This window comes from Morone saxatilis, unplaced genomic scaffold (assembly GCF_004916995.1).
Source record: "Morone saxatilis isolate NCDOM2014 unplaced genomic scaffold, NCSU_SB_2.0 Contig14, whole genome shotgun sequence".
In the NCBI taxonomy this organism is placed as follows: Eukaryota; Metazoa; Chordata; class Actinopteri; family Moronidae; genus Morone; species Morone saxatilis.
Genome location: NW_023339696.1, coordinates 14,553,892 through 14,569,640, shown reverse-complemented (window position 1 = coordinate 14,569,640; position 15,749 = coordinate 14,553,892). Strand labels below are relative to the sequence as shown.

General features: G+C 37.5%; 1 protein-coding gene across 2 annotated transcripts; it reads right to left on the bottom strand.

Annotated features, from left to right (window-relative positions):
- Window positions 1-5,394: 5,394 nt before the first annotated feature.
- Window positions 5,395-15,575, bottom strand: stxbp2 (syntaxin binding protein 2). 2 transcript variants are annotated; one of them, XM_035655480.1, is made up of 19 exons: window positions 15,495-15,575; window positions 13,075-13,124; window positions 12,914-12,995; window positions 12,384-12,460; window positions 12,182-12,257; window positions 11,888-11,991; window positions 11,373-11,521; window positions 11,204-11,288; window positions 10,486-10,616; window positions 10,261-10,368; window positions 10,038-10,095; window positions 9,856-9,921; window positions 9,537-9,617; window positions 7,905-8,046; window positions 7,604-7,710; window positions 7,414-7,512; window positions 7,235-7,320; window positions 6,207-6,367; window positions 5,395-6,101 (listed from the first exon to the last, which is right to left on the bottom strand). In XM_035655480.1, exons 1-19 carry the CDS (start codon window positions 15,529-15,531, stop codon window positions 6,022-6,024), a joined length of 1,779 nt encoding a protein of 592 aa, XP_035511373.1. In that variant the 5' UTR covers window positions 15,532-15,575; the 3' UTR covers window positions 5,395-6,021. The 2 variants fall into 2 exon arrangements, with proteins under 2 accessions (XP_035511373.1, XP_035511374.1); XM_035655481.1 differs by having other exon boundaries at window positions 6,207-6,364.
- Between the last annotated feature and the right edge of the window lie 174 nt (window positions 15,576-15,749).

Sequence of the window (15,749 nt, the reverse complement as noted above, 5' to 3'; positions counted from 1 at the left end):
GACAATAAAATAATCAGGAGAAAAAAATGCATGACATCTTACCTGCTGATGTTGGTCAGTTTTGACACGGTTTAAGGAGGCAGAGATCTGGGTAGGTTTATCTGATGCATCTGAAATGGGGTGATCTTTACGCTGAGTAGATGGAGTACCCAAATTCTGGGAGATCTGGGGCGCAGAACATCTCTGTTCATCCATTCTTGAACCCTGTGGGCGGAAATTATAATATTTCTTGTTATGTTGGATCAAAGCAGTTGGATGTATTGTTACACATATTCTATATCTGCAACAACAACAAAAAAACTTGAAGACAAAAGACAAAAACTATCAATAACCGTTCACAGTGGTGTTTACACTATGCTATATATGGAACCAACCTGGACTTTGGAGACCATGTAACACAAGTAGCTTGTATCCTTCTCTGCAGCAGTAGATGTTGATGTGGTACCTCCATTCCGTACTCCTGGTAATGACGGAAGAGACACCCGCTGGTCATCAAGTCGACTGCCCTGAGAGTTAGCCAGAAGGTTGAACAACTTTTCAGAATCTAAATCTGGAAAGGTGAAAAAGCAACATATTGGTTTTATGATAAAATGTGTAAACAGTGATTACATTACAACATGAAAGACCACTTAATTAACATGAACATGTTTGCATTCTAACCTTTGGGCGGGGTGCTCTCACTGGGCTTATGTTTGGGTGTGGACTGGGCACTAACATTTAAAACACATCGCTGTTCGTCCATTCGCCCACGCTGGGAGTTACTCATTAAGGTAAACAAATCTTCCTGCTCAGGCGAAGCCAAGACCTGTGAAAAAAGTGTACAGGGCATATTTAGCTCAGTAAATAAATAATCTGAAATATAACTTAAATGCATACACAAATGGACATTCAGATTGCAGATCTAATATGAATTGTTGTTTTAAAATGTTAATATTTTTGTAATTTAATGTAATTTACCTCTTGGGGTTAAAAATGATAGCAGTAACTTGATCATATACCTGTTTTTGAAATTCTTTATCTTTACTCTTTGGTTGTTCTACGCCTGAGCTGGGGCTGAAAGAGCTTGAACGTGGAGAGACTATACCAGACATAGATTTATCGTTTTTTGAACTCTGGGTCTGCTGGGTTATTGGAGTTAGTGTGCACCTTTGGTCATCCATTCTGGAACCCTGAAAAGGCATTAGGCAATCATTATTGATCAGCAGGCACATTTCTTTAACACATGACATTCCACACAACATTGAGTTCATAATGGTTTTGTGTAATAATATGATTTTAAGAATCTACACTCTAGAGCCACACTGTCCACTGGTTAGAATTTTACAAATGAGATATCAGTTTTTTAATAAAACAGTCCTATGTGAAGACAGTGGCATGCTTTGACATGACATTGGGAGGAGTGACCTGCTTTCTGTAAATGTTAAATATGTTGTTCTTTGAAAAAGGAAAGGACTAACCTGGGCTTTAGAGACCATGTAACACAAGTAGTTTGAATCTCCTCCTGCAGTAGATGAGGCATTTTCATTCCGTACTCCTGGTAATGACGGAAGGGACACCCGCTGGTCATCAAGTCGACTGCCCTGAGAGTTAGCCAGAAGGTTGAACAACTTTTCAGATTCTGAATCTAGAAAGGTGAAAAAGCAACATATTAGTTTTATGATAAAATGCGCAAACAGTGATTACGTTACAACATGAAAGACCATTGAATTAACATGAACATGTTTGCATTCTAACCTTTGGACAGGGGGCTCTCACTGGGCTTATGTTTGGGTGTGGACTGAGCACTAACATTTAAGACACATCGCTGTTCGTCCATTCGCCCACGCTGGGAATTACTCATTAAGGTAAACAAATCTTCCTGCTCAGTCAAAACCTAGATGTGAAAAAAGTGTACAGTGCATATTAAGCTCAGTAAATAAATAATTTGAAATATAAATTACTTGCAAATACAAATGGAAATGCATATTACAGATCTAAAACATTGTTTTAAAATTTTGTAATTTACCTAAGTAGCTTAATGTCATATACCTGTTTTTGAGATTCTTTATCTTTACTCTTTGGTCTTTCTACGTCTGAGCTGGGGCTGAAAGAGTTTGAACGTGGAGAGCCTATACCAGATTTATCATTTTTTGAACTCTGGGTCTGCTGGGTTATTTGAGGTAGCGAGCATCTTTGGTCATCCATTCTGGAACCCTGAAAAGGCATTAGGCAAGCATTGCTCATTATTGATCAGCAAGCCCATTTCTTTAACACATAACGTTCCACACAACATTGAATCCATTATCGTTTTGTGTAATAATATGATTTAAAGATTCTACGCTCTGGTTAGAATTTTACAAATGACATATCACAGTTTTAAGTAAAACTGTCCTATGTGAAGACAGTGGCATGCTTTGACATGACATTAGGAGGAGTACACTGCTTTCTGTAAATGTATGGCTGCCTTTTTGTATCATCTTACATAGTACATTTTATTTTTCCACATTCTAGTTTCATATTTGTTAAAGCCAGAACTGATATCACTGCAGTATTTGGGTAATTATCAATTTCTATTAACATTTGAAAAATATTTTGCACTAACCTGGGCTTTAGAGACCATGTCACACAAGTTGTTTGAATCTCCTCCTGCAGTAGATGTGGCATTTTCATTCCGTACTCCTGGTAATGACGGAAGAGACACTCGCTGGTCATCAAGTCGACTGCTCTGAGAGTTAGCCAGGAGGTTGAACAACATTTCAGAATCTGAAGCTGGAAAGATAAAACGTGAAAATAGGTAAAGTACATAAAAAGAGAACTTAAATGAAAATGACAATGAAAATGGAACTGTCAACACACCTCTGGAAATGTTTACAAAGACAGAGATTTATAGTAATAATTATCATAATTTTATTTGTAAAGCACTTTTCAAGCTTCAAGCAAACATATACAGAACAAAAATTACAATGAGAAACACAGGAGTCCTCCACCTATAAAAATATAAAATTAAGAACTAAGATAAAAGCGCTAAATTATTAATATAAATGAAAGAGTAAACCGATGATCATAAAACAGGCACATATAAAATTAATTATGTGATGACATGAAACACCATAAAATAATGAAAGTGTAGGCCATCTTGTGAAGGTGGGTCTTCAGGAGACCCACCCACCCATTTATATATACAATAAGTTTTAATTATCACCTGTGTTTGTACTTGCTGCAGGCTTCCTGTCTGTGTGTTTGGGTGTGCAGGGAGCACTCCTGCTAGGATCCAAGGAACAGCGCTGTTCATCCATGCGTCCACGCTGGCTATGGCTGATCATATTCACAAACTTCTGTTGTTCATCAGGTGTTTCTGTCTATTGGACAAAAACAGTGTGATAAAGTTTTGACCCAAGGAAGATAAACAGCATTTAATACCACATCGTTAAAGAAGTCTGTAATCATTAAAGCACCCAGAACGATGCAGTAGGACATAACAGACCTTTATAGAATTGGAGTGGTCACGTTGAGGGGGGACCTGTAATTGGTTTACTGGTACAAACAGATGCTTCCTGTTTGTATCTGGAGTACTTTCGGTCACAGAGATCTCAGGTGCAGAGCCGTGATGGTCACTCAAAGGTTCCTGAGAAAACAAGTCACATGTGGAGTAGACTTCAGCCATTTATTTCATCACACTACCTGTGCAGGTGCATGCACTAAACTCTTTAGTCTAGTACCTGGTAGTTTAACCCTGGCAATGACACACGAAGGTGTTGTCCCTGTTTATCGTCCAAGGTATGGGAGAACTCCTCATTGTTTGAACCTGTGGGGAGCAGGGGTGAAACAATCAGAAATCAAATTACTAAAAGACAGATACATTGCAGGTAATATCTTTGTGTCGGCGGTCCCAACCTGCAGGTGTAGTTTTGACTTGTCTTTTAACTGGACTCAAGACGCAACGCTGTTCATCCATTCGTCCACACTGTGAGGAACTTATGATGTTGAAGATCTTCTCCTGTTCTGTTTCCTGTTGAACACCAGCCAAAAGAAAAAAGAAATAGTGTAAACTATCACAACAAATAGACTGTTCTCCTTGGCACTAAATCAGTTATACCAATCAGTCAAGGCTCATTGCACAATTTAAAGAGAATAACTATATATAACACCTGGAACCTATGTTGGGGATCAATGCAAAATATAATTGTAACATAAAAATTTGATTAATTATAGTATATTACATTGCGAACAGTTGGGCCGTGGAAAAATACAGCATAAAATATTTACTTCTTTTGGTCACTTTCTAGAAAATAAATACAATTCTGAACAAACACCTAACACAATAACTAATACATCAATCAAGACTATGAGGAACAGAAAATGCACTGATGGCATGTACACAGACTTAAATGAATGAATGTTTTTCTACAGAAGGTCTTACCAGTGCCGTCTTGGTAGCTTCAGATTTTGAGTCCATTTCAGCAGCTGCTATCATGAAAAAAAAAAAAAAAAAGGTAAACTGTCCCCTGCTGAAAACTAGATGAAATGTGCAGAAAGTTAGCCAAAACTACTTTCTGTAATTGATAAGCAAACCCTTCAATACCCTTTTTAACGGAACTACTGTTTGTGCAGTGGAAATGATGGTCCTGACTGATGCTACTCCAAATGTGTACTGGATGACTTGGTGGAAGCCTTTTTAAATAGAGTTAAGTCCAGAGTATTAACCATTACCATTAAAACCCAGCCAGTGCCCCAATCTTAACATTATGATCTGTAATCCCAGATGAAAACATAATCCTCCACATGGAAAGGGATGATCTTTTTCACTGGTAGGTGTACATGTTCTCCCTTCCGACCTAACATTGTACTTACAAGCCCCCACATTGTCAAGATATGGCAGATGTAGGCATATGTCCAGTTCATGCAATATTAAAAAACACATATACTTACTTAACATACTTAAAAATAAAGTCAGATAAGACATACTGGTTAAAAGGGTCATATGGTAAATTACCTTGTACTCACATCATGGAGAGATATGAACTGAACTACAATGTATCAAAATAATAATTGGTCAAAGCTTATCCTCAAAGGACAACAGAACATCTGCTGAATATAAGGGGCAAAAAAAACCATTTGAAATAATGGATTGGTTTATGGCTATACTTGTGAATATACAAATTTAAAGACAGATACAACAAATCGTAGTACACTCTCTTAAAATATTAAAGGTATTAAAGGTGGTTGAATAAGCTATCAAAGCCAAAAGATCTCAAACAATAAATCTGAGCATGGAAGTTCATTCTTGACTTTGTAATCAGGATGTGTGACAAAGCTTGTAGGTGGACCATGAGTTGAGATTATTGTTATTTACATATTTAAAACAACTTTCTATGCCCTTTAGAGGTTCTCTGAAATACCACACACACGACACAATTTAAAGTGAATATTATGTTTCTTTTATTACTCATTTTAAACAACAAAGAAACAAACACCCACCACATATGCTCCCAGCAATATATTAAAGTACATGATAAGTGTGCAAGATTTCATTAAACAGCAGTTGAAACATTTTGTCTGAGATGAAGTTTCCCAGATAAGGGAGGGAAAAAAAAGGTACCTTGAGAAAAAAAAGAATATACAATACATACTTCTACTGGCGTATATACATCTACATTAGACTTCAATAAGATTTTTGGTGCAAGATGATCCAGTTTTGTGGCAATGACGCAATTGCTTGAGTGCAAAATTAGGGAAATCAAATATTTATTGTAGTAACAAAAATAACTATTTGAATGATAATAGTAAAATAATCAAAATATTAATAATCTAATTAAATATTTTAATATAATTTCAATCACAGCAGTATACAGAACCCAATTCATAACAAACAATAAAAAGAACATTCTAAAATAAAATAAAGAATCACAAATGTTTTCTTCCATGGATACATCTAAAATGCCTAACTTCAAACGTCATAGATGCTGCAACAGAAGACCAGCAATCAATCATTTCAAATGAAAGACCCTTATTCCAGTGTGCTCTTCCCTGTTCACCGTCAAACTAACAATCAGGATTAGGAACTTTGTCCAGACTCTTCAGGTCATTAAGGAAGCTGGTTGGAGTCAGGATATGAGATGACCCTGTCAAGGAGAAAATAATATTTATAATTTAAAAAAAGGGGAAAACCTCTTGAATGTTGCTTTTTCAGGACAAAAATCATGGCCGCCTCAAGAGTGATTACTCACCAATCAGCACTTCCCATTTCCCGTCGGTGGCTCGAGTGACTTCATAGGCAGAACGCATCTCTGAGTGTGACACCCCACCAATCACAAATATAATAAGCCGAGGGCCAGAGCGATATTCTGTTGGAGTTTTATTTTTGTGCCAGTGTCCAAAACGTGCACTGCTGTAAAAAACAAAACACAACAAATTAAAAAAAAATAATTGAGCAACAACTAATTATTACTAAAACTTAGGCTTATTTGTGAGTAGGCAGTTTCATTACACTGAAATGATCTATAATCACATACTTTTTAGTACAGTATTCACATGAAATTGAACCTGGTAAATATATGTGAATGTGGAAATCTTATAAATCAATTAGTCCTATTGGCAGCATGTCAGAAAATCCAACTTTTTTCCAGTCTGGAGGCAAATGGTTCATCAGTCACAATCAGCTGATCACACTCCAAGGTCACGTTTACATTGAATTTATGTTTTTGTTGTAATGCTATACTTACTACTACTGCTAATCAGTTTCACAATGCCACAAAATAGGTCAACTTAACCTCTTTTCCAACTGCCTTGTCTGGTTTTATAAAGCCAGCCTATATTCAAGTGTTAATTCTGCACTTTGCTAAAAGGGAAGGAGACTAGCATTGTGCATTATGCAGATTATTATGAGTGAACCCACATCCATGTAAGTGGTTTGTATAAACACTATCATCATGACAGGAACTCCCTGAGGGATTATGATGATGATGTATTCAAAGCAAAACTGAGTTAGTTTCACCATTTCAACTCTGTCAAAAGCTTGGCTCCAACTCAGTTACAGGAATAAAAGCTTTATTTTGACAACACTAATCTGTCTGCTACCCCAGTTAATATTTTGTTACTTTAAAAAAAAAAAAAAAAGCAACAATTTGTTGAACATAACAAATAAAGGTAAGTGTTTTTTTTTTTTTTTTTCAAGCTGTAATTCTGTATCTACATCGGGAACAAGGTGCTGTTCATGTATGACAAACATATTTTCTTTACCGTTTCCAGCACCCACCTGACTGCAGTCTGAGTTGTGTTGATGGGAGCAGGATCAGAGATGAATGGCCACTGCTTCCTGTCCAGTTTGTCCTCTATGGCACTCTGCAATACAGAAACACAGATAGTGTAAAAAGCCAAAAGCAAAACTAAGCAGGTGTACCCGCAACATCAAAAACCAAATGTTGGCTCTAATACCTCCATGATGTCTTTGATGATGGGTGTCCATCTTGAGAGCTGATATGTGCTCTCTGTGCGCTCCCTCCGATCTGTCAGAGTTTTCCCAGCATTGCGGCCCTGACAAACAACATGACATATGTAACAAATACCGAGGAATACATTTATTAAAACAACATTGAGACTGTAACCAATCAATCAAGAAATTTACCCCAGCTATTATGTTACAGCCCAGGTTCTGCAGGTTGGTGATGATGTTGCTATCCGCCTGTATGTTTGCATGCTGGATGAGCTTGGCAAGGTTTTCCTCCCCAATGCCTACATGGATAACCATACTCTTTATTTATTAACAAATGGTGAGAGCAACACTTGATTCATTTCTATTCATTCTATTTACTCCATATCAAAGCTTCTGGTCATTTTAACTCATCTAATTACACACACACATAGGTTTTTGAGTACAAATAAAATATAATTTTAGTTAAAACAAAAAAGCTATGACAAGGGCACACCTGTTTTCTTGTGGAATATGTACAGCAGTATGATGCGGATTTTGTCATATGCCTCAATTTCATTGTTGAGGAGCACAGGGACAATGCTCTTCATGGCATCCTTCAGAGGTTCCCCTTCTGCATTGGCTCCCATTGCCAAGTCCTGTGGAAGACACCCGTGGTTAACTATTAACTGCAATTGGAATCTGAATTATCAATTACAGCTTAAGTCAGCTGACAGCCAACTCTCAGGGCAGCTGACACAGGAGGATTACTTGCCTTTCAACCTTCTTCTATTTATTTTCCTACTACTTCTTTTACATGACTACGGTTTTAAGAATACTGCATAAGCACTACTGCTTTGACCCTTTCACTAAACTACTTAAAAGTTAATGATGGTGTTACATAAACCATAAACAGCTATTATATTTAGCTCATATTTACAAAATACAAAAAAAATGTTGCATTTGTGATGTATTAACGTTGTCAAAAATAATGACAAATATTGGCCACTTGACTTGGGCTTTTATACTTACAGTACATCTAGCTTTGGGATTTCCCTGTAATGCAATCCCAGGGGGCACTGTGTGACCTTCCTAAAAAGTATTGCTAAGCTTTATGATGAATTTGGACTGAGCCTTGTTAGGGCCAATCAACAACATAACTTTTTGTGAGCAACTGAAACTAGATGGTGGCTAGAAGAGCACATAAAATACATTACAATATATTTATAACCTTTCACACATATATTGTAAACAATGTGGGCAGCATGCACACAAATGACAGCTGACATAGAGCTGCTGCTGTTTAGATCACACTATCTGTCTTAGAGCCAAAACATACCCATTGGATTTAAGAGGCAGCTTTCAGACTTGCTGACAATCCATTAGTATAGTCGAGTGATTCACTCACACAAAAAGGGCCCATTAACACTTGCATCTCATAATGCCACAACCATGCATAGCTTTTCATTTCCTGTGTGCTTGTAACTCATCTGCTGCAAGAACTGTGGCAGAATATTTCCCCTCAGGGAGACAAAGCATGTCTGGCACATAAAAACAACAGACTGGAGCTTGGCACTGATATAACCCAGGGCTTTATCCAAGGCTCATTCTGATGGAACGACTTCTACATTACCAAGTAGTAAATGTATGTGTTATTTAATGCCTTTACACTCGGTAATGACATAACAGCTCCTTATGCAATATTACACTTGTAATTCTCCATTAAATATCACCAGATTGTGCCAGTGAACATACCCCAGAGGAGCTATAAATAAAGACGCTATCATGTCTAGGTCACTTAGTGTGTGCCGTGAGTGGGGCAGAGTAAATCCATGTCCGACATTTTCTCTAAGATACTTACTGTGAGTGGGATATTTTAGCTGATCCCATGTGATATAAAAACTACAGTCTGACAGGTTGTTTAGCCCACAAGGCTTGAGCAGACAACTTCCAAGAATTTTAAGTCAAATGGTCCATTTGTCATCTATGGGTAGCTTTTTCTTAAAGGGTTCAAGAGATATTGTCATATTTCTATTTATACCTCCAACTATAGATGTACAGGATAACTATAGCCTCACTCATTTCATTGCCATAAAACTGTAGATGCAATTACCTGGACCTCAACGGTACAATTAAAAAGAGTACTGACCTGTTCCACTTCACAAAGCTTATCAAGAGAGGCCTTGAATTTCTTCATACAAGCTTCAGCTAGGTGCAAGTGAGTAGAGTACTGTGAATGAAAATGTGTAAAGATGATAATGTATAAAACCCTTTTTCAAAACTACAAGCAAGACATGAGAGAGAAACTTTCTGGAGCTAGTACACAGGGAGATATCAGATCAGATAAATACTAATTCAGGTTAATCATATAGTCCTAATAATGAACAGTACTTCCTTTACAATAGATTATAATTAAATGATGATACAAAAAGGTAAAGATTTGTTTTTTTCTTCTTCATCCCACTCACCATGCTCAGCTCCTTCTGATACTGTGGCATCTTCTTTAACATCTGAGAGAGATCTTTTATGTTGGCCTGAAATGCAAAATAGTTCTTTACCAAAACTGAATCATTAAGATAAAAATAGTCTTCATGTTGTATCATTTGGAAAAATAATTGTATTATAATTAGTACTGCACATGAACACTCACATTGTCAGTGCACATTCTCTTGCTCTCACAAAAGGAACGAAGAAGCTCTGTCACTTTCCTGCAACCATGGGTTTCAAAAAGGATTAGTTACCTTGTGCAGAAGCACATTTAATTAGCTACAATAATATTACTGGGCAACCAAATTGTAATCTAGTTTTTTTGTTTAAGTACCGTAATGTATGGCGATACAACAGATATGCTCATCTAGTTGTGACAGACTTACTTAGTGACATCTGCAATGTGCATATGTCTGAGCTGAACCCAGAGCTCATCATCTTCGTCCAATAACACTTCTCTCTCGTTTGAATTCCCGATGCCGGTTGTCTGATAACTTAAAAATACAACAACAAATGTACAACACAAATGAGTATGGAGAAACGGTATGCCCAAAGCAGCACACTGACACAAAAAGCAAATAGACAGCAACCGATATATGATGTTCACTCACGCATAGATGTCCTGTTTGATATCTAGCAAGTCGTAGGCCATTGCCTGCAAGGTCAACTCATGTAGAATAGGTGAGATGGGATCAAACCCACGATCAACAATCAGTAGCTGGGATCGCGCCTTATCTGCACCCTAAAAACAGTGAACATAATGGATATCATCTACTACTCTTGAAGGATTTACTTTACCAATTCATAATACATTTAGCTCTAGTCTACAGTACACATGAAATATAAAGTCCCTAATTATGTTTTTGTGAATCTGTCATGCAGTGAAAGACTTGTCAGTTCTTATCTGTACAAGTTCAATATCACTATCTTATGCACGAGGCAGCACTTCCACAAAGTCGTACAGTCAAGAACAATAAAAATACAGTTAACTTTAGACAAAAAGAACAATAATACATGCCTGTTAAGACCCATCTCAGGAGCAAGGAAATGTCAGCTAAGAAAGACAGAAAAAAAGAAGGGCAATAGGGAAAGGTCCAGCAAAGCGTGAGAAAAAGAATCATAAGGAAATAAAACCCAGAAACCACAGAAACGTCTACAACCTGGGAAGGTGAAGAGCCCAAAGGAAGTGTATTCTCTTATATGAGATAGTTAGCTTAGCAGAAAAAAAGCAGTATGAAAATTCAGTTCACCAATTTTCATCAAAGAACTGTATCAGAACAGTAGAACAAATAAGAATTGTTGTGGGTTGTGGTCTAAGTAGTTTCTAACCTCTCCCATGCTTGGGTTGTCAGCTTTGTGAGCAGTAAGGCGCCGGTAGACCTCCTCAGCCAGTCTAGCATTTTCCTCTGGTCCCCTTAAAGACAGAAAGGTGAACAACAAAATCAGCGAATTCAGTGGTAAAATTATTTCACTGTACTCAAATGCAAGGCTTCCATACTTGCGGTAACGGATTGCAGGGTACTCCTTAAGTGTATCACACAGGGTCGCGATCTGCTCTGCCAGAATGTCCATCATTTTTTCTTTTTCTTCATTTGGCTTAGAACTATAGAAGGAGTACAAGGAGGTTGGATCATCCAGGGAGAAAACCTGCAGGGGTGAGAGGGATTGAGGGTTAGGTTTAGGTATGTTAACAACAACCTGCACTATTTATATTATATTATATTATATTATACTTGCAATAATAAACCCAATGAGAAGTATGACCCCACTCTATAGTTCCCCTCAGCTCTAGAGAGCATTTCAGCATTTTCAGCTGTTTTGTTCACTCTCCCATCAACCTCTGATAAACCCTCAAAATTAGTGACTAGCTTGTAAACTTAGCGGAGCATTTAACAGCCAGAGAAAGATCAATATGTCAGGAGCTGTTAGTAACCAAAACATAGGTAAAACAAAAGTGAATAACAACTGCACAGCCAAATAAAATCAAGTTAGTTTAAGTAAATCAGTCCCTACCTGAGACTCATATGGCAGGAAAGCAACGTTGATCTCTTTTAAAGTCTTGATGACCTTGGCAACTCTGGCTCTGCCAATCTCCGCGAAGAGACCATCTGGACAAGCTATGGAATCAAAAAGAAAGAAAGAAAGAAATACAATGGCTTAATGTAATTATTCGACATGTTTGCACAGTACATTTGAACTTAAAAGGTGAAAAACATTTCTTATATGTTTAAACTCGGGAGGTTTTTTATGAAATGATGCAAATGTGCACAGTACTACACACACACACACACAAACACACACACTTACTGTCAGTAAAGAAGATGTGTGCTGCTTTGTAAGTAAAGGCAGCGTCTTTGAAATCGTTAATGAGAGCACGAACAGACTGGAATTGGAAAATGGAAATTTTTGCTTAAAAGTCATTGTTATATTATTATATCAAAAATATCACAATGAACACAGAAGATCTTAACATTACAAAGGGAACTCTGAGAAAAAGGCAACAGCTAACCTTCTCCACAGGTGAAATCAAATAAATGGCCTCCAGACTAGAGATGGGCTCCCTTCGTTTATTGATGTCCTCCACAACTGAAAAAGAGAAAACGGAAGACTTTTAGTTCAATCTAAACAATCTGACTTGATAAATGTAACTACAAGTAAAACATCATCATCGTGTAACATGAAATACTCTAACATAATGTACCAGCTAAGTAAGCTCTGGCATGAATTGAAGTGTCTGTGGAATTCCTAGAAAGGCATCAAAAGCATTCGGATCTTGCCATCCATATATAATATTGGGAAGAGGATGAGCCTTTTGTATGTGGCCAGGACAACATTTCCTATCTTTCACTTGAACGAACAAAACCCTGCTCTAAAGATATGCTGCAAATATCCCCAGATTGTTCTAAAACAACCGTTTGAAGAAGATGGCAAAAGTTAAGCAGCCCTTCAAAAAAATGTATACTGGTATCTGTTGGTTTGATGCCTCATGTATACAACTGATCCATAGGATACAAGAAACATTAATTATGTGCAACTTACTGGTCACCCCCTCTGCCAAAATGTCAGACATCTTGCAGCAAGAGGACAGAATTCGCATGCTCATGTGATCCACAATGAGAACCTGAAGAAACACGAGATAAACAGGAGTTATAAACTCGGTGTGGTGGGGGATTGTCAGTTCTTATTTGGGTAACTGTTACCTTCCATTCTCCATCCTTCTTAACACTCTTGATGACCCCATTGAGGATTTCTGAGGAAGGGAAGAAAAAGATCCAAATACCATTACAGAACTATCAATCATTTCTGAGGGATTTTAGTAATGACACTTACACAGCAGTACGTGTCAATATACTGTTTGTGAACCAGAAGTAACATAACACAATAATAATATTTTATGTGATAGCTATAATTTACCAAACATCCAATTATCTACTCAGTGGCTAAAGAGTAAACAAATACACGTGTGGCATCAATGAAAGGTTTATTCAGTTAAATTTCTTTAATTTAAAGTAAAATATCAAACTGAAATGTTGAGAGATTTCACATATAAACACAGTGCAAAGGACAAGAGGTCAGTTTATTAAACAACGCTCTACATCAGGAAACAGGAAGCTTCTAGAAACAAACCACCAGCACTTGTATTTACCAACTCACAAGTTAGTTGAGTGCAACTTCCTTGTGTTATACTGTTAAGATTACAGTGTATGAAGATCAGACAAAAGCATAGTTGTTCCAGTGACTTCATAGGCACAACAGCTGAGGTGTGGTACTACTGGTGAAACAAAACAGAGGATTTCCTGCAGTGTTTTATAGTGGAGGTGGGCCACCTTGCCCGAAATGCCCTGAAATCAAATATTAGCCTTCGGGGTAAAAGAGCAGAGGCACTATTTGATACAGCAAAAGCCATTAGATTTAGTGCGGCTACCGTTTACATCATCATCTACTCACCAGGATCAGGGAGGCTTACCACCAGAGCTAAAGCATTTCCTCCCTTTAAATGTGTACACAGAGACCTACACAAATGTGATGTAATGTTCTTGACACTTAACTTCCTTGTTTTATCTCAGTAGAAACACATCAGTGACTTCCGAAGACAATCTGATTAATAAGTCTCACTAACACATCAATACACTTGTTCGTTTACATCATAATTGGCTGCTTATGGGAAGTTAAATTCTGCAGTTTATTAAAATATGAAACTTATCTAGTTTATACTAGAAACTGATCGTTGGCATGGGTTTGGGGTTTTTTTTAGAAAATATTTTGGATTACTCACAAATGTCTCTAACCCTATTTCCATACAGGGAACTGGAAAAAATGACTACTTGTAACTGGAATTGTTCACATCAAAGCAGACAGCCATCAGGCCATTTTAGCAACCTTGATCTTCCCCTACGTATGTGTTAATTTTTCAAATGTACCAAAATATATCTGCTTGCAAAATTGCCCTGGGCCCTGACTTGCCCTTACCGCTGCGTTTGGCCTTATTTGACTTTATTCTGTCACTGCTTTGCGGTCACTGACAGATTTTATTTAGCACTGTAAACGGTGACAAGGGAGTGTACATCCCCGTTCTTTAACTCAACTTGTGTGCACAAGTGTTTTTCGAGCATCACACTCAAGTTGGTGACAATTTCAAACACATGAAATAGCATACTCCAAACCTCCTAGAGGAAGTAGGTTATAGGCCATTACATGCAGATGGATAGTCAGCAGTGATCTGATCTCTGCATCCTGGGCATTGTCAGGGCTACTTGTATTACTACTTGTATTTCAGCAATCCTGAGTGAGGGGTTCACACTACACTGCTCTTTTTTTACAAGAGCAAAATACAGACACATCTCCTAACTCCTGACATGTTGAAAAAGTTATATCAGTGTTTTGGTTTTACTGAACCACTTAAATCCCAATGCTTAAAATGTTTTATAAATGTTAAAAATATATATGGTTAAATTAACATTACCACTACACAATGCTGTTTGTCTTCGTGGATATTTGTGAATATCTAATCAATAATTATTAAAGCTACATGTAACGTTACTGAAATAAATGCTTTCAGTGGATCTATGACGTTATTTAAACAATATTATTTGTTAGACGAAACGAGACGTGCGAGTTATTAAATATATGTAACGTTTTGTGACAGAAAGCTGTCATTTTGTTGCTGTTTGATTGCTCCCCGCTGTTTTATAACTTAACCATCACAAGCGAAGCTGTCGAAACTTCCTTTTAGGTTAGCATGCTAACGTTAGCCTATAACTCAGTACTGTCACAACATCAACGACTTTCTTCCCTTTATGTCCGCCAAATGTCACGACAACGTCAGCCAAAAGAAAAACACATACAACGCACAAATACTACTTCTTTTTTTTTTTTTTCTCTCTCTAAATCAGTGACTTGGTTGGTGATAACGTTATTTACTTCGGTAAAGTTAAAATGTAAATAGGGAGTGGAGCAGGAAGAAAGCTTTGGTGGACCAACACCAGCAGGGTGATGCGTCGCAGGTTAAGCGGCGATTCATCGAGCTACGACGAGATAAGTTCGCCTAAACTACCTGTGTCTTTTGCGGATGTGATAAACTAATGAAAGCAGACAACGTTAAAACGAATGTGACACTTACTTTCTCCTACTACCGCCTTCAGCCCACTCGGTGCCATCTTGACAACTAGTCTGCTGGCTAGTCGGTCACTTCCTTGTTGTGAGAGCCTGTGTGGTTCAAGCCCACAGCTTTGGACAGTGAAATACTGGCCCCTTGTGTCCGGTACTGGTATTGCAAGAACACGTCTCATAGATAGATAGATAGATAGATAGATAGATAGATAGATAGATAGATAGATAGATAGATAGATAAGATAGATAGACTTTATTAATCCCC

Excerpts from the sequence above, each read along its gene's own strand:
- stxbp2 (XM_035655480.1), bottom strand. The coding sequence starts at position 15,531 with ATGGCACCGAGTGGGCTGAAGGCGGTAGTAGGAGAAA. Across the intron at positions 7,711-7,904 it reads CATATTCCACAAGAAAACAG|GCATTGGGGAGGAAAACCTT; the intron begins GTGTGCCCTTGT and ends TTATCCATGTAG. Across the intron at positions 6,102-6,206 it reads GAAATGGGAAGTGCTGATTG|GGTCATCTCATATCCTGACT; the intron begins GTGAGTAATCAC and ends TCTCCTTGACAG.